At 48.6% G+C, this 17,722-nt stretch overlaps 1 protein-coding gene across 1 annotated transcript in view; it reads left to right on the top strand.

Annotated features, from left to right (window-relative positions):
• The window catches only part of LOC8042832 (guanine nucleotide-binding protein G(I)/G(S)/G(T) subunit beta-1), a 38,383-nt gene extending 24,864 nt beyond the window's left edge, over positions 1 to 13,519 (top strand). Inside the window, exons 5-9 of the mRNA XM_042290269.1 lie at positions 1,309 to 1,532; positions 5,430 to 5,559; positions 8,432 to 8,503; positions 10,857 to 11,073; positions 13,413 to 13,519. Of these exons, the coding sequence (XP_042146203.1) occupies positions 1,309 to 1,532; positions 5,430 to 5,559; positions 8,432 to 8,503; positions 10,857 to 11,073; positions 13,413 to 13,519 (750 nt within the window). The remainder of the gene's footprint in view (positions 1 to 1,308; positions 1,533 to 5,429; positions 5,560 to 8,431; positions 8,504 to 10,856; positions 11,074 to 13,412) is intronic.
• Positions 13,520 to 17,722: the final 4,203 nt, after the last annotated feature.

Below are 17,722 nucleotides of genomic sequence, written 5' to 3'. Positions count from 1 at the left end.
AGAACTGGAGTCGATCGACGATAATGATCCCTGGAGAAGGGGAACAATGCGGAGGAGGGACAAACAGAAACCTCCAAACATAGCTATCCTGACTGGTGCGCGACTGAAAAAAATCGAGAGGTCCCTGGGCTCGAACCAAAGTCTTCTTTATCTTCAGTGGAGCGCTCTACCAACTGAGCTAACCAGAAGTTAGAAGTCATTAGAGCAAACGGGTTTTATCAGCTGCCACCAGCCTAACACCAACAAGGGTGTTCTGCGCATCTTTAAGTATATAATGATAATGCAATAAATGCGAAGGTTCACGCGAGTTGGACAAGAAAGACGATAATAATCCCTCCTCCAGAGAATAACGCACCACCTAAAGGCATCTTTGTGCAAAGTTTCGTCGCAATCCGTTGATTCCCTTATTCGTACGATGTTTCAACGCCAGAACGCCAAAGTGCGCCGCCATCTTGAATTGACGTCACTTCCAGTATGGGCGAAAACATTGTTTTGCCTTTTCCACGCCAATAGAAGGCACTTAGGATATAAGCGTAACCGTCACACTTTCTCGTTTTGCCTCCCCTTTATTTTTGTACTATTTGCAGGTTGAAACGTTGGATTATTTTTTCGTCGCCCATACCGGATACGCCTATTAGGTGGCTGGGGCGAGAGTACACAGAAAAGGTCTATACTTTCCCTCGAAGCAGTTGGGAGAGCCAGTCGCTGCGATCGGCGAATGACGAGGCTGTGTTTTCACCTGGTCGAAATAGCCTGAAAAGTTTATCGAGCAAGAATGGCGGTCGCCATTGCTTAAAGCGTCCGATTGGATCTGAGTGCTTGCCGAACTCTGACGCAGCTCTCGTGTCCAGTACATGCTCAGAGTACGTGATCGATCAATGGCGGACAGGCGTTGACGCGGGCTTTTGAAAAAGGGTCTATTCACCATGGTCCATTTTACAGTGCAGATATATGCTCAGTGCAGATTGTTCGGTGGAAACACAATGTCAGCCTCGTCGTTCGCCGAGCTGCCTCCGTTGTTTCAAGTAGGCGCTTCAGATTTCTTAGAAAGCCTACTGCAAACCACACTTCCAAGCCTCGCGATAAAAAAAAAAATAATAAAAACAACACTAATTGCACTTACTTGTCCTCCGTGCCGGCACCAGTCCAGCGGGCTCAGTATTCACGTGCAGCAAAAACAGCGTCGAATAAACGCAAGAAGGAATATGGGCCGAAACAACAAAGGGCGCCTTTGTGGATGGCGGATGCACTACCGGCTCGCGCCCACGTTCTCGCAACTATCTGGTCCGTTGTTCTCTCTGGCCCCAGATGCGGGTGATACCTCTGCGCTCCAGCTGGGTGATGGCTTGTGCGTACAACGACAACGGCAACTTCGCGGCCGTGGGCGGCATGGACAACATGTGCACCGTGTACGACCTGCGCGGCGCCGGGGCCAAAGTGCGCCGGGAGCTGACCGGCATGGACGGCTACCTGTCCAGCGTCCGCTTCCTGGGAGACTCGCAGGTCATCACGGGCTCCGGAGACACCCGCGTGTGAGCCCCGCCTCCTGTAGCTTGGTTCGCTCGTCGCGCGAGCGAAGCCGAAGCTATCGGCATGAGCATGTTGCCCTCAACGACGCTTCAATAGCACGAGCGCGCGTGCTCGGCAGGAACACTGAAAGCCCGGAGCTAAGAAACAGAGAGAGAGAGAAGATAAGACCTCGCTGTGGTGTCAGAGCGCCGTGCTCCGATTGGAGGGATTAGTGGGTATACAAAAACCCTAGCTGCCCTTGTCTCTATCCGCTGTCTCCTTTTAATCAGAGTAAGCAAGAGCGTCGTTGGCTCCTCGCGCGTGAACGCCCGATGTTGGCGTTCGGTGTTCGAACGCGTTCAAACAATGGTATAGAGACAAGTGCCGCCTTTGCGTCCCTAATCCTTCCAATCAGAGCTCGGTATTCTGACGTCCCCTCTCATCTCCTCCTCTCCCTCGGTTTCTACCCGTGTAGACGATTGCAAAGAAGGCCACTGGCCGCAGCCGTGTCTCTGCTCGTGTGGGGAGGAGCCCGTGCAATTGCAAGCTTGCTAGAGCTACGTTCACGCGCGTGCTGCACATGCTTGCAATCACGGGGCACCAGTCAGAGGCGTCATGCTTGCAATTGTCTACTATAGTCACTGACAGGTAGAGAGCGATAGGGCGCGTCTGTCTCTCGGATGCTCGGACTCTAGCACGAGCAAGCTGCCTTCCTTCGTACTTTGGCTGCGCATGCACGCTCGAGGCTTGACAAACGCCAAAAAGTCATCGCGAAGCTAGCAGGCTCATGGCGGAGGTGGACTGAAGAACCTTACTGCTTTTCTAATCCTGTCAGTGTCTATGCGGCGTGCGAGTGAATGAGGGTAGGCGATGATGCGCGGTTGAAAAGAAGTCACTCCCCCACCCCTCCCCGCGCCTCATCTCCTCCCCTCTTTCACTTGCGCACCGTAAAGGAGACCTTCGCTTTTTAACTTTTAACGCTGCAGTTCTCAAAACATGATCCGCGGACCACGCGCGGATCCACGGTCGCGAACGTGCGTTCGCGCCAAGTACAAAAAAGAGCTCTAAAAAATAACCCTCGAATGCCATCGGGCAAGGCCTTTCATACAGAATGCACGGGGGTCCCCGAACGACCTCTATGTTGGTCAGGAGGTTTGTGATGACCAATAGTTTGAGAACCATTGCAGTCTAACGTTATCGCAATAGTCGCCAACAAAGTGAGAGCAGCAGGGAAAGAGCTTCAGCTATCCCGCCTCCAGACTGACGGAGAGGAGACGAGAGCGCGTGGGGGACGTCAGAATGTCGAGCTTCGGTTTGAATGATATAGAGGGTAGACCTAAAGCTAGCTGCTTTTGTCTTCACTGCACTCGTCGAACGCGGAACGGCAGCGTCAGGCTTTCGCATTTGAACCCGTTTCACGAGTGCAGTGGCGTGAAAGGCAGCCTTTGTGTCCACAGAACTTGTTGAACGCGTTAGGACGCGGAATGCCGGCGGTCGGCGTTTGACTGTCGCATTCGAACAGGTTCGACGAGTGCAGTGGAGAGAGACAACGGTAGCTAGCTTTAGGTCTACCCACTAATCATTCAAACCGAAGCTCGACATTCTGATGTCCCCGCGCGCTCTCGTCTGCTCCTCTCTCTCAGTTTCTCGGCGCATACCTTCAAGAACACTTCAGCGTCTTGCGCACCTCGAGAGCGCGCAGCCAAGGCACGGAGGAATGCAGGGTGTGCTTGCTGGAGGCCGGGCGTTAAAAAGACACGCCGTTCTCATTCTGTCAGCCACTCTAGTGTGTCCACGCAGCCAGGCACGTAGCCAGGATTTTGTTTCGGGGGAGGGGGGGGGGGGGGGGGGGGCGCCCATGACAAAATGCTGTATGAGGGCGAGAGGGGGAGAGGAGGCCCCAGCAAAATAGAGGATTTCGGGGTGGGGGGGGGGGGCGCCCCCCCCCCCCGCCCCCCTGGCTACGTGCCTGCACGCAGCATCGCCTACCGTTCTGTCGGCTTCGTCGCGCCCGCGAATTGCAGCGTCTCCCAACGAACGCGACGCTAGCAGGCGGCGATGCCAAAACGCAGGCGTCTGCCACTTGGCCGCGTACTCTCCGCAAACTTCAGCGAGTTTGCCGTTTGGGGCGAGTAAGGGATCAGCTAGCACTGACGTAATGCGCAATCATTGTCTTCTGTGTAGTGTTGTAAAGAGTCGAGCACCGGACCCGCTGCAGTCAGCCAAATGTATGCCGCCGATCCAGCAAATTTAAGGAATAGTGGTAGGCGAACGCCAACCACCATAGATCAACTGCCGTCTTGGCAGTTTACCTATGGTGTTTGGCTGATAGACAGAATGTAAACTAACGCTTTTGCGGCTTTTTAGACGGCCCGCAAAAATCGGTTTCCTACGTGCAAAAGAAGTGGCGGAGTTTACAATAAAAAAAAAAAAAGAAAGAAATAAACTTACCTAGTTTAAGAAGAAAAACAAAACATTTCTTTGGCAATCTACGCCGCCACTTCGCAGACGCTGCACGCGTAGAGGGAAGTGCTGCCGACAGATGACGTACGCAGCGTCGAAGGAGCGCCAGCCGATACCGGTGGATGGCAGACGATCTCGCAAAAGAACCCGAATGGGTCGGCGCTCCCCCGACGCGGCATTCGCCATCTGTCGGCAGCACTTCTCTGTACGCGTGCATCGTCTGCAAAGTGATAACGTAACTTGCACCCCCCCCCCCCAACCCCGCGCCCCCCCCCCCCCAAAAAAAAAAAAACCTATAGATTTTTTTACTGTAAAATTTTATTATTTGGTTGCACCTCCGTAGTAAACTGCGGCGCGATAAGAAAGTGATTTTTCGCGGACCGTCTGAAGTGCCTTAGAAGTGTGCATTTACACGCTAGATGACGGATGGTAGCACCGATGACGGTACGTGGCAGTAGGATTACGGTGGCACGGCTGGCGGATGGCAGCTAAAGTCACTGACCAGGTGAAAACGGCAAAAATGAGCTTCGGTTGTCCCGCCTCGAACACGAGTTTCCTAACCGTCGACAACGCTTCGGAGTCTCGTGAACTTTGAGCCCGTGGGAGCAGGCAAAGGAAGGCGGAAGGCATGGAAGGCGTGCAGGAAGCCGGGCGCTGTAAAAAGACGCACCCTGCCGTTTTCATTCTGTCTGCGACTACACAGTGGTCCCAGAACGCTGCGCACTTTTCTTGTGATTCAGAATATTAACGCGTATGTTCTATATTTGAGTTGAACTACGACTGTTTCAAAAAATACGAGCACGCGTTTACGGAAAAGTGTCACAAGCCACACTGCCCCCGCGACTGTGGCTTCGCCACTTCCTCAGGTGTACTAGGAAAAGCGCACTCAAAAGCAAAAATTATGTCAAATCTGGTTTCGCAAAATATTGCTCTCTCTCCCCCTCCCCCCCCCCCCCCCCCCCACACACACACACACAAACGCAAAGACACACACACACGCGCGCGTGCGCACGTGCACATAAAATAAGACTATATACTTATTTTAAACTTTGTGTACTACTCGAACTGAATATGCCAATATGTCTTAGTTAAGATGTAAGAGTTATATAATTAGCTTGTGTCTAATGAACATTCTCGTGGACGTCGTAGAAGTATCATAATAAAAATAGTCACAAGAAACTCCTCTTTGGACAAAAAGAAAAGCGAGTGCCAGTGTACACTGCAGAAAATTTCCCTTACATGGGGAACTGTATAAGGATCAAGGTAGCCAGCAGTAAATTTTCTGCAGTTTTCAAATTTTACATATTATTAAGTTTGGATCTCCTGGGCAAATAAATGTTCTTTCAACTGGGAATGCCTGATACACTGCATTTATTTTTATTTTTTGCGCTGATATTCGGTTGATTTTGGACACTGCAGAAATATTCGGTAAATCTTGATTCTCTCACTTCCTGCAGCGTTCTCTGGGATCTGGAGAGAGGCGTCAAGATGACTACCTACGAGGCGCATGAAGGCGACGTTATCAGCTTGTCCTTGCACCCGGACAAGACCAGCTTCGTCACCGGATCCGTGGACAACACGGCTAGGGTACGAACGTATCTTTTCACATGGCCTCCTGAAAAGCCGTGTAATGCATCTAATACTAAAAAAAAAAGGCTATAGTCTGTCGCAGGTTAAGAAAAGAGAAAAAAAAAACTCTCACAAAACTCTACTAATGCTGTAAACTAAAAAGAAAACGCTTTAGAAATCTTGAAAAACCGATAAAAACTGCTAAATTTCAAGCGCAGTACAAGAATGACTTTGTTACTGGTACAATTAGGTCTAAAAACTGTACAACAAATAAGAGAACCCGTACAAGAGCTTTCCTGCTTTATTTCGACCGCTTCCATGCACAAAACGATGTTCACTGCGTGAGCCTACTGTTACCACGCGTCACCAGCTACGTTGTCTTGCCATATACCTGCCGACGTTCACCTCCATCGTTCCTATTTTTTGCGTCCCATTTGGTGGAAGTTCAAAGCTTCAGTGATCAAATCCACGTGCGTTTAAAAATGTTTCATGTTCCAGTAGAAGTATCTGAGTCGTCTGACGTCACTTGGAACCTCCAGTAACCAGCCTCAAAGTGTAGAATTTGATAGCCCCTTTTTGTTCCGAGTTCTTACGCGTCGTTTACTGGGCCTATTTCATCTGGCAGGTTTGGAAGACGAATTCATACATTCACTCACAAATCAGATAAGAGCATGTTTCTATGTTCGCGACCTCGATATCTCAATGGCAGAGGAAGCGTTATGCTCACTGAAAATAATTTGCTCGCTAAAGATGACTGTATCTTACCACCGAAATCAACCTATATTTACGATACAGTTGTGTAAGCTAGAGAGCATTTGAGACCACCAAGAAAAACGGTAACGCGACTTAATGCAAAAAAAAAAAAAAAAAAATTGCCATCCGCAAAACGGTTATTCTTCGCGCTACACAGCTCCGAAAACCGCCAAACTGGCACCACTGCAAAGCTCTATGCTCGGTGGCTAGGTGGCGCAAGCTACCGCCCGTTACAAAGGGTACGGCCATTAACATCCATCCATTCATCCAGCCACGTTGATGGCTTCCTCCTTTCCGGTGTTCACTCTGCTAAAGTGGAGGGATGAGGGAACGGAGGGCTTTTTTTTTTTTTTTGGAGGGGGGGAGGGGGGGGGGGGGTATTTCTACCGCTTTTCTTAGCTTGCCACAGACTGCAGTTAGGAGAGTTCCATAGAGGTCAGAATTCAAGAAGACGAGAGGACACCCCAAGCGCGTTGCGGTGATCTCCTATCTTTGTCTTCTTGGCGCTCTCGTGTCCTTGGCACTGCAGCCGTACGGGACAATGATCTAAACAAGGCACTAGCCTTGTTTAGATCATTGTGTACTAGTGTATAAAACTGAATATTGGTTCCGTCTAGTTTTATCGCAGATCTCGACTGCCACCTTCTCCTAGTCGTCTCGAAAATAGGCTTTGTAAAACGAACAGTTCTTCTTTCAATGGCCGTAAAGTCCATCGCACAACGGCTACCGAAAACAAAAAAACAAAAAATAAACACGAATTTCAGACGTCCTTATTGAAATGGATACTTCCAACGAACAGTCAGGACAACAAAATTCGTTTGATATTAGTTTTTATTAATATTATTATTATTATTACGAATAATAATTTTTATTATTTTATCCTAAACATATTAATTGTCCACAAAAAAGCTTACGAAAAAAAAATAACTCAGACTTCGCGCGATCCTGCAGGATCACCGGGAAGTTAGTCAGCCCCAATGGATGCCTGATGTCTCCGCTCTAAGTAACGAATTTATGTTGGTCGACGTAGCAGAGCACTAGAAAAACTGTCACTCAAGTTTTCACACCCCACACAACTGGAACACAACTCTCACAGAGTGCTCACTAACAACTTTGTATTGCGTGATTGACTTCTGCTTCTACTTCTTCTTCAAATTAAAGTCGAAATAGAAGAAAAATGAAAGCCGTTTACAATTCCCTGTAACGCCGGTTAGAGCGCAGCTCTTGAGGAGGAAGATGGAAGCGTACTGAGGGATAGGTGACTCCTTGAGGTCACGTGACCTCAAGGGGGTCACGTGACTTCAGGGGGTCACGTGACCTCAGGGGCTCACGTGACCTTTGGAGGACACGTGACCTCGGGGGTCACGTGACCTGAAGGGGTCATGTGACCTCAGGGGGTCACGTAACCTCGGGGTGTCACGTGACCTGGGCATAACCTTAGGGGTGTCACGTGACCCCCAGAAGTCACGTGACTTCAGGGGGTCACGTGAGCTTAGGGGGTCACGTGACTTCTGGGGGTCACAAGACCTCAGGAAGTCACGTGACCTCGGGGGTCACGTGACCTCAAGGGGGCACGTGACTTCTGGGGATCACGTGACCTCCGGGGGTCACGTGATCTCGGGGGGGGGGGGGGTCACGTGACCTCGGGGGGTCACGTGACCTTGGGGGTGTCACGTGACCTCGCGGTTACGCCGACGGCGACGCCGACGCCGCTCAAGCCTGAAACGGGCCCCTAAGAGCTGCGCTCTAAAAGTCAATCACGGCAATATAAAGTTGTTAGTAAGCTGTAAGAGTTATCTTCCAGTTGTGTGGGGTGTGAAAGCTTGAGTGACAGTTTATTTTAGTGCGCTGCACCGTCGACCAGCATGAACTACCAACTCGCCTAATCTGAAGTTCTAACATGATAAATTTAGCCAGCGCAGTACGACAGCCTTGGGTCTTCAACGTGCGCCACGCAGTAGTCTTACACGACCGCACGCCGGTACGAGGCTCATTCAGATCGAAACGGGCAGGGGTGGGGATGGAACCCAGGAACCCCTGGGTTCTGCAGCGCAAGCTTTCGCTCCGCGTGCTCCGAGTTGCGGTGCGCGAACACGTTGACCGACTCGGCCACCGATTCTCCCGTTGTTTCCTGCAGTTGTGGGACATTCGCGAGAAGGAGTGCCGCCAGACGTTCCGGGAACACACGGCAGACGTGAGCTCGGTCTACGTAAGTAAAAGCGCAACGTATACACTTTATGCTCGCTTTGCTAGTGACGTGCATCTCAAAACGTAAATTGCAACCTCAAAAAAAAAAAAAGAAGAAAATTGCCATTTGTGTTTTGGCATTTTGCAATATACATTAAAAAAAATATTGAGCTTGCTAGAAGTCTGGGGTAGTATAGAATTTGTTTTTCTTTTTTTCCCAATGCAAGTTTATTTTCTAAAAAAATTCAGGTCTTGAAAGGTTTTTCGACGCCCCGAGAAGTCTTTCGGCTCGTGAAGAAATGCTTCGCCTCAAGCACTATCGCTCCCTGGCGCATTAGAAAGGCAACTGGACGATGAGGAACTCTTTCGCATAAAAACAAAGAATAAAAAAAAAAAAAACTTTATAGGTTTTTTACGAAGTAACCTTTTAGGGGATGCTTAAAAGAACGTTTTTGTAGCAGGCACGAGGTTTCAGCTTAAACAAACCGCCAAAAGCACACTACCAACGTCGGATACTGCACACGGCGACGGGACGGAGGCATTTTAGTAGGGAGTGACGTGCAATAAAAAATCTGCTAACCCTTCGAAAAAAAACAAAAAACATATGTGTGCTTATTTGAACTTAGACCTATTTAGTGTTTCTGCCGGCTTATACATAATATACAATTCTCGCTCTTTACGTGAACACTTACTTGTGCATGGTAAAGGACATAATTTCAGTGTAGAAGTTTTTGTACCATTTCAGATACTCCGACTATATATCTCTGTATCCTTATTCGTGCTCTGCTAACCCACTGCTGGTGTCACTCGAACCCGTCCCAAATGATAATTTCACTCTTAGCGCATACAAGGGCAATGAGGCTTGGACAGGGAAATATTCTAGTTTTACGGACGATAAGAACAATGAGGCTTGAATCGGGAAATATTATTGTTTTACGGGCGTCTCTCTAGTCCCGCGAGTTTGGAAACCGGCAGGACTAGAGAGACGACACTCGAGCCAGCGACGGGTGGCGTCGTAGTTGTAAGTCTCGTCAAACGTCAAATGTTTTGCGTAAAGGTTTGGGCAGCGCGAAGATACGCCTTATGGTGGCGTCCTATACAGCACTACGGTGTCAAGCTGGTGCTATTAACTCCAGGTTACGGGTGTTAATCCAGTCTTGACACGACAGCACGTCTGTGTGATACTCGTCTAGATCGAAACGAGCACGTCATATTGCTGAGACTTTTAAGTTGACCGTTTGTATTCTTCTCTCTCACCCCTTCTTTTTTTTTATGCTCCCGTAGGTATGAGTTGGCAGCAGCAACTTATTGACTTTTGCAGACGACAAGCACACGTCAGGATGCGTTCAACATTATAGGTTGTTCAGTGAGGGCCTCTCCCTTATAATTGCTCAACGACATCTCACAACGACTGAAGGCTAAAGGCCCGTTCACACTCTTGCCACCTCTTAGAACTGGGTGCCTTAAAACCTCTTACAACGAGAGTACGGCTCTGAACGAGAGGACACACTGGCGCCATCCATTGGGTAGCAGTGTAAACTTGGCGGTCCGAAATATTTTCTATTTCTCTCGCGTATTATCCTTTCTTTCTTGGCTCGAAAATCTTTTGTCAACGTTATAAACGAGCCTTTCTTATATGGGTTACGCACATTTGACCTCGGAAATCCCGCAAAACCTTCGCTCGCAGTTCCACGGTCACCGCATAAATGGAGCCAGAGTGCCAGTGTGTTTCTCGTCCTAAGAAATTTTAAGGGGTTTCAACAAGTATAGCCTCTCTCGGTCGTACTCGGTTGCAGGAATGTGAACGGACCTTAACATGAGAATGAGGCCCTCGTGTGAGTGTCGAAAAATGCAGGCTCGGACACGGTTGCTGTAGCCTGCCCGCATCATCCCAGTATGCATTCTGCCCGATAAAAGTGTGCCGATCTCTTCCGACAACAGGCAGGAAAATCTGCGTTCCAATAGAAGTCTGCCGGGGGGTGGGGCGGGGGGGGGGGGGGGGGGGCGGGCGGGGGCTATGCAAGATGGCGGGACGAAGTGACCGGGACATCGCCACCTCCTGCAATTGGTCAGCGGCGTGGCGCTGAAAAATCGTAGCAGGCGGCGATGTCTTGGTTCCTTCGTCCCGCCGTCTTGCATAGCCCCCCACCCCACCAAAGTACGGCCTCTGAGAGGCGCCACCTTGCTTATGGCGTGTGTAGTATAGTGCGACAGCCCAACCTCGCTAAGGAGAGCCAACGGTTGCCAGAGTGGCGCCCAAATAAAGCATTTTCCATAGACAGCGGCAAGAGTCGCTTTTGAAGCGTGGCTGCCTAGTCCCATTCCGAAATTCAGCGCCATATGTAATCCCCCGCTCTGTGGGACGGGGGCCGCAGTTCCACGCCAGCGGCCAGGCGTTCGCCACGGCGTCGGAGGACAAGACGTGCGGCCTGTTCGACATCCGCAGCGACCAGCAGGTGTGCCGCTACCAGAACCCACGGGAGTCGAGTGCCTTCACCTGCTGCGGCCTGTCGCTCTCGGGGCGGCTGCTCATGGCCGGCTCGGACGACCAAGACGTCCACGTCTGGGACACGCTGTCCACCAGGCGCATCGGTGAGGCGCGCCCGCTCAATACCACCTTTAGAAGATTACGTGCCGCGTCAGCATCGCCACCAGCGCGTCTTGCAGCGTCTCGCAGCGAGCGTGACGCTAGCACGCGACGGTGCAAAGACGTGCCCGTCTCTCGATCAGATTCGGCGCCGCTTGGGTCGGGTCGGAGATCCACCAACCATGACGTCATGCACAGGGCCTTGTCGTCTAGGTGCATCCGCGGTACATGGTGCCGCTTTGCGCGAGTGTTTTTCGTGCTCTCGAGCACCGCTCAAAGTGTGTGGGGCACATCTTCTCCCACGCGTGTCAAATACGCCTTGTTCAGCAACATTTTCTGATATATACATACCTCCTATATCCTATCTGATCATATCAAACTTCTTTTTCTTTTTTTTTTTACGCACGAGTTTTGTTAGATGGGACCACAGAGCCTTCAAAGTTTTGCCCAGTTCACATGGCTTCAGTGGCCGACAACAATGATCTTACACTTCAAGTTCGAGAAGACTTAACTCTATATCGACACACAGTATACAATTCGGTTTTTTTTTTAATTGAGGCTAGGTTTTCCTACGATATTTTTGCATAGCAAATGTTCGGGTGTATCTCAAAACGTCCCATTCGCATTTGAACCGTGCACATTTCGACCCATTCTCATTTGGTCCTTCTCGTTTAAACCTTCTCATAAGATCCGAATTGTGTTTTTCGCAACTGGACCCATTCTCATTTCGCCCGTTCGCACTACGACCGAATGGCACTAGTTCGGCATGCTTCTAACATCGTTATACGTTTGCGGCTTTGTTAATGAGCCTTACCTTGCTTGGGCCCCCAACATACCATCAGATATATGTTATGTGTAGAGGTACGCACTAAGAATCGTACATTGACGCCTGCTTTTCTTCCTCTACACAAATGAGAAAAAAAAAAAAAGAACGATGAGCATTGAATTTTTAAACTTTGTTTGAACAAAAATAGCATAGATAATAGCAGTGGTTCTCAACCATTAATGTTTCGCGGACCTCTTGTACAAAGGCGGAGATGATGGAGGACCCCGTTCGGGGTGAGAGGAATAGAAAGGTATAGGTTATCATAATAATGATTTAATAAATGGATATAACTAATGCTAGTATGAAATGGACTTATCTCCTTGACATACACACGAGAGTACTCTCCCGAAAATTGGGACGTGTCTCCTCAACGTGAAGAAAGACACCTAATCTTGCCGTGCCTGACTGATGAGACAGGGCTTCGCAGAGACCCCTAGGAGGCCTTCGCGGACCTCCTTTAGAGAACCACTGCATTATAGAAGTGGTGGCGTTGTCCAAAGTCGAGAGACCGCAAACAACGTGACATTTCGGAATATGATCTGGCTGCGATAAATAGTTGGTCTGTTTTATTGCCAGCTAGTAGCTTTTCACGACGACCTCGACGCACTGTTAAAATCCTTAGCGGAGAGAGTATTCCTGTAGTGTGGCACATACACACACACACACACACACACACACACACACATACACACACACACGCGCGCACGCACACACGCACGCACGCACACACACACACACACACACACGCACACACAAACAAATTATATCAGTGTATTAATATTACCCTAAAAAGACGATTCAACCGCGACGGGTCAAGGCGAGATATTTTTGAGAATGGATGTTTTGAAAAGGGCCAGGTGAAAAGGGCGAAACGAGAACAGGCCCAAATGAGGAGGGTTGGAATGCGAAAGACGAAACGGGAAAGGACCAAATGCGACAGGTCCAAGAGAGAAGATCTTTTTTGAGAATGGTTGTTTTGAGAAGGGCCAGGTGAGAAGGTCGAAACGAGAACGGGCTCAAATGATAACCACCCCAAATGTTCCACCTGTCCGCAAGCAGGAAAGGTCCTCCAGATATCCCCCGCCTCCAGTGCGAGGTTTTTACCTTCCACAGCATCTTGGAGTCTCGTTAGATACGCGCGTCAAAGCTCGACGGAAGATCACGGCGCATGTCCCCCCCCCTTTCCAGAAGACATTACTAGATCCACGCAGTGCCGCCTCCCTCGCGTTTTGCACCGTCTCGAAGTCTCCCAACGAGCCAAGGGCGACGCTTTGCGGCGCGACTCTCGGCGATCTTCAGCGTGTTTGCCGTTTGGGATCTCCTAACGACGACGTCATGCGCAGGTCTAATATTCTGGTATGGGTCGAAGCACCCCCGAGATAGAAAGGTGGGAACGGTCTGACCGGCGTGGGGCGATTTCACATGTTCCAGCCACCGCGGTTGTCTTTGTCAATCTCTTATCGGGAGTGTGGTTGCCATTTGCGATCGCCGTGTAATCACATCCTTCACCTCTTCTAGGTACGCTGACCGGCCACGAGAACAAGGTGACCGCGCTGACCATCAGTCCGGACGGAGTGGTCGTGGTGACCGGTTCCTGGGACTCGAGCGTTAGGGTCTGGGGCTGAACACGCCCCGTGTCGGCTCTTGTTAACGCTTCCATTTGAGCACGCCATCCGTCGAGTAGAGAAGACGGGTGCGCCAAAGGCCATCCTTCCTCAAGGTGGCACATATGCACTCCAGGGCTGTCCGCGTCACGGTATAGATCGACCATTCTAGAGATGGGCTTCTGGCCGGTGGCCATCTTCAAAGTTCGTTTGTATATGGCCCGTGCTTCGCACGCTTTCGGAAGCCACGAATACGGGCGTGCTGTAGGCTGTAGAGATCGCACACTGGGCTGTGGATTTGTAAACATTGGAAAGGGTGAAAAGCAGAGGGAGAGGAGGAGATGAGAGCGCTCCGGGACGTCGGAGCACCAAGCTCTGATTAGAATGATTCGTCGTGTTGACCGTAGCAAAGGCCTTTGTCTCTGCCCACCGTCTCCCTCCAATCAGAGTACCGAGAGCGTCGTCTGTTCCTCGTGCAGCGTCTCGAGCTCCAACGCCGGACGCTGGCGCTTGGCGTTCGAACAGTGAGTAGAGACTACGCTGTCTCTATTTCCGCCTAATGACGTCATATCTGACACTTTCCTTTTACAATCTGACCTTAATCTGATAACGCTATGGTGTAACCAGTGGCTAAGGGAACTAGACACTGACAAATGCAAATCAATGAGAATATCACGTTCTCAATATGTGTCATACCTACCACCTTAACAGTAAACCTCTCGCTGCAGTGTCTGATTATAAATATTTGGAGTTCACATAACGTCTAACCTTTCTTGGAAGATACATGTCGAATACGTAGTTAACAGTGCTAACCGCATGTTAGGGTACTTGAAAAGAAATTTCTTTCTCGCTCCGTCTTCACTGAAACTAACCATGTACAAAACTCTTAAGTCGTCCAAAATTGGAATATGCTGCAGCTGTATGGGACCCTGCTCACTTGTCACTAATTACCATACTTGAATCCATTCAAAACCGCTCAGCCCGTCTCATTCTGACAAACTATCACCGCACCGCCAGCGTCACTACAATGAAAAATACTTTAGGTTTGCCATCACTTATTCATCGCTGTAAAATATTTCGTTTGTATCTTTTTCATAAAATATTCTACCAAAATGCATGCTCTCCTTCATCAAAAACTAATTAACCCACCATCCTACATCTCCGCTCGCATTGATGGTCGGCATTCGAAATTTCAAAACATCGTTATTTCAATATTCTTTCATGCCTCAAACGTCCTTGGATTGAAACCGCCTTCCCGCCTCGATTGCGAACATCACTGATACTCTCCTGTTTAAGGATATTCTTACGAATATGTGCACATTGTAAATATTTTATAGCTCGCTCTCCGCTTCAATGTATTTACCTTGAGGGTATTTGAAATAAATAAATAGAAGCGTCATGTCGCCGGTCGAGATCCTGGGGGTGTCATATTAGCAGCGATGGTGGATATATATGGCAGACGCCTGTCATGCTGCAAGACGCGCTCCAGTTTGGACAGTCTACGGAAACTCCGACAGCCAGGAGTTCGGATGCCGCGATGACAGCGACACCCGGCTTCTCTCGTGCATATTTTTGTTTCTCCAAAACTTCTACGCTCAACCACCAAGATCGCGGCATCCGACAGCACGATACTCCGGCTTTTCTAACGTCATTTGTTGCCACTTCGGGACCTTTTCCGATGCAAGGGCGGAATAGGACGACGCTGAAGACATCAATCGGAGACGCGTTCTAGGCGTCGTAGTAGAGACGAAGGCAGCTGGTTCTGTTTTGCGTCTACCCACAAATCATTATCGAAGCTCGGCGCTCTGCTGTCCCCGCGCGATATCATATCCTCCTCTCCCTCAGATTCTTACCGTATAGTTTGTTGCAACATGAGATCAGCAGTAGATGCTTCGGCCCCAACCTGCGCTCGTTTGCCTTTCGGGGTGTTTTGCTTCGCGTACGCCGATCTTATGTTGCGACAGACCATAGAAACTTCTAGATTTTCCCGGCGGCATATATGTAGTCATTCGACTTAAAAAGCAAAAATGCAAAGCCACCAATATATATATATATATATATATAAAATTTTGAAGGGACATTTTGACGGTATGTACGCGGTTTTAAAGGGGTACTCCGACGATTTTTTTTTAGCTATCTCAACTAACTATATTTTCTGACTCCCCGGCCTTTACCCTTTCCGGTATGCTGTTAAGTATCACGAAATTCATAATAGTTATTGCGACATCGGCAAATGAAAATGATGCAAAAACCAACATTCAAATATACCCGCACTTTTCAGTGCCGTGACGTTGGCGGGCAGGATTGCCAGTCGAGCGAGCAGTCTAAAAAATAGAATATGCCAATCATTTGTTCCGTGCTGGAGCGCGGGGTCTGGAGCGAGCTTCCAAAGCATTCATTTGACTCCATGAAACTGCTTCAAATCAGTTGGGAACAAATTCTACAGTCCAAAGAGTGAACCCCTGCACTTCCACTGACGTCACTTTTTCGTTGTTGCCAGTAGAGACTTTCAGTTGGAAAAACACGGTGAGGACCAAAATTGTAAATGCAATACCTTCGTGAAAAAAAATTATTTTAACCTAATATTTGGGATACTATTTTAGCGATGTTGTTTGGCGAGTTTAGCAAAATTTCAAGCAAATCGGGGACCCTGAAGAAATCGCCGGAGTATAGCGAATGTTGGAAAGTTTTACACACTGCTGGCCAAGGAATTATTTAGTGAAATCGATAGACCATGAACTAGCGAAAATTTCGAATACGAGTCGACAATTCGCTTGGTACTCGATTTATTTCATAATTACTATTACTCAAAATATAGTTGTTGTTTCTTCTTATCTTGCAAAGCACGTCATGGTGCCTCGCCATGTGCCGGAAAATCGCGAACTAGGACACCTTTTTGCGGCCTTCAACGCACACGAATCCCTCAAAGCGGTTATTTGTATTTTAGCTTCAAAACAAATGTCATGTTGATTATCAAATAAAAACAGTCATTCATACCCTAGCCGTGTTTCACCAAAATGTCGAGCCACTGAGTCTATCAGTGACAAATCAACAAATATCGCTCACTGGTGAGTGAGTGGTCTTTGTATATCAACCGAGGGACATTCCAAGTTATCCGAGTATTTGGCGTCTGCTTAGTTTATTTGTGATGGTTTGAGTTCTTGCTTTTAGGTATTGGGTTTTGAGCACCCTATGCAATTGTGTGTTCCATGTAGGAGCGTGTACAGCGTTGGGCAAAATAAAGTATGATTGTTACTACTATTCGTATGTTTTTTTTTTATTGAAGATAAGACACCATGCATTGCTTTCGATTTCGCTAAATACGGCGTACACGTATATCACGGATATTCGTAAGAATTGCGATCGTTTTAAACCCCACGCGATAACTATGACAACAAACATGAAAAACCGAGCAGCGTTGTAGCTAGGGTTCCGTGTTTTTTGGTAAATACCGATAAACCCCAAAAGCTAAACCCCGAGTCGAATTTATTAAAATCGGAAAAAAGCCATAAACCCCGAATCAAAACTGTCCTTAAATAATAATAAAAAAAAAAAAACAGCCCCCAACAGATTGTTTACAAGGCTTCTTATTTCGTTTCTTTGTCTTGCCGGTACAAGGACGATTTCGAAGTTGGGTCACGCGTCAGTTTTCTGGAGGTGAAGGAATTCCATGCCCTAACTTGTTAAACACGAGTCCCGACAGACACCGATGTTTTGTCTGATACCGAAAATTTATGACGGAAACCATTGAATCAGGACAAAATAGTAAACCCCATGAAACACCCCCGTACTTGAAGAAAAATAAACCACCAAAAACACGGAACCGTCATAGCAAGGGTTCCGTATTTTCGATAAAGACCGATAAACCCCGAAAAGCGGCCCAACATTGCCCTAGAATCACCGATAAAGGGGGGAGTAGGAGCCATTGAGCTGTGAAACACAAAAAAAAAAAGTATGTGTAATGTGCGATAAGCGTGGTGTATAATATTCCGCTGAGTTGTTGGAGGAGGGTCTACACTGGACAGCAGGCCGGTGCATTAACGATAGAACACGGCAGCATGACTGGTCGCTTCGATGAAAAGCGAAGGGGGCGGGGGCGAGGAGGAGTCAATTACCCATGCATTGCTTCACTTCTTTCAGTCATATTTTCGACATCACGATCATTGGGAGAGGAGCTGATGGAATAAATAAGGAGGGAAAAAACAACAGCGAAGCCAAACTTTC

This window comes from Ixodes scapularis, unplaced genomic scaffold (assembly GCF_016920785.2).
Source record: "Ixodes scapularis isolate PalLabHiFi unplaced genomic scaffold, ASM1692078v2 PGA_scaffold1__304_contigs__length_218370807, whole genome shotgun sequence".
NCBI lineage: Eukaryota > Metazoa > Arthropoda > Arachnida > Ixodida > Ixodidae > Ixodes > Ixodes scapularis.
Note: the sequence above shows the minus strand (reverse complement) of the source record. Positions and strands in the feature narration are given on the sequence as shown.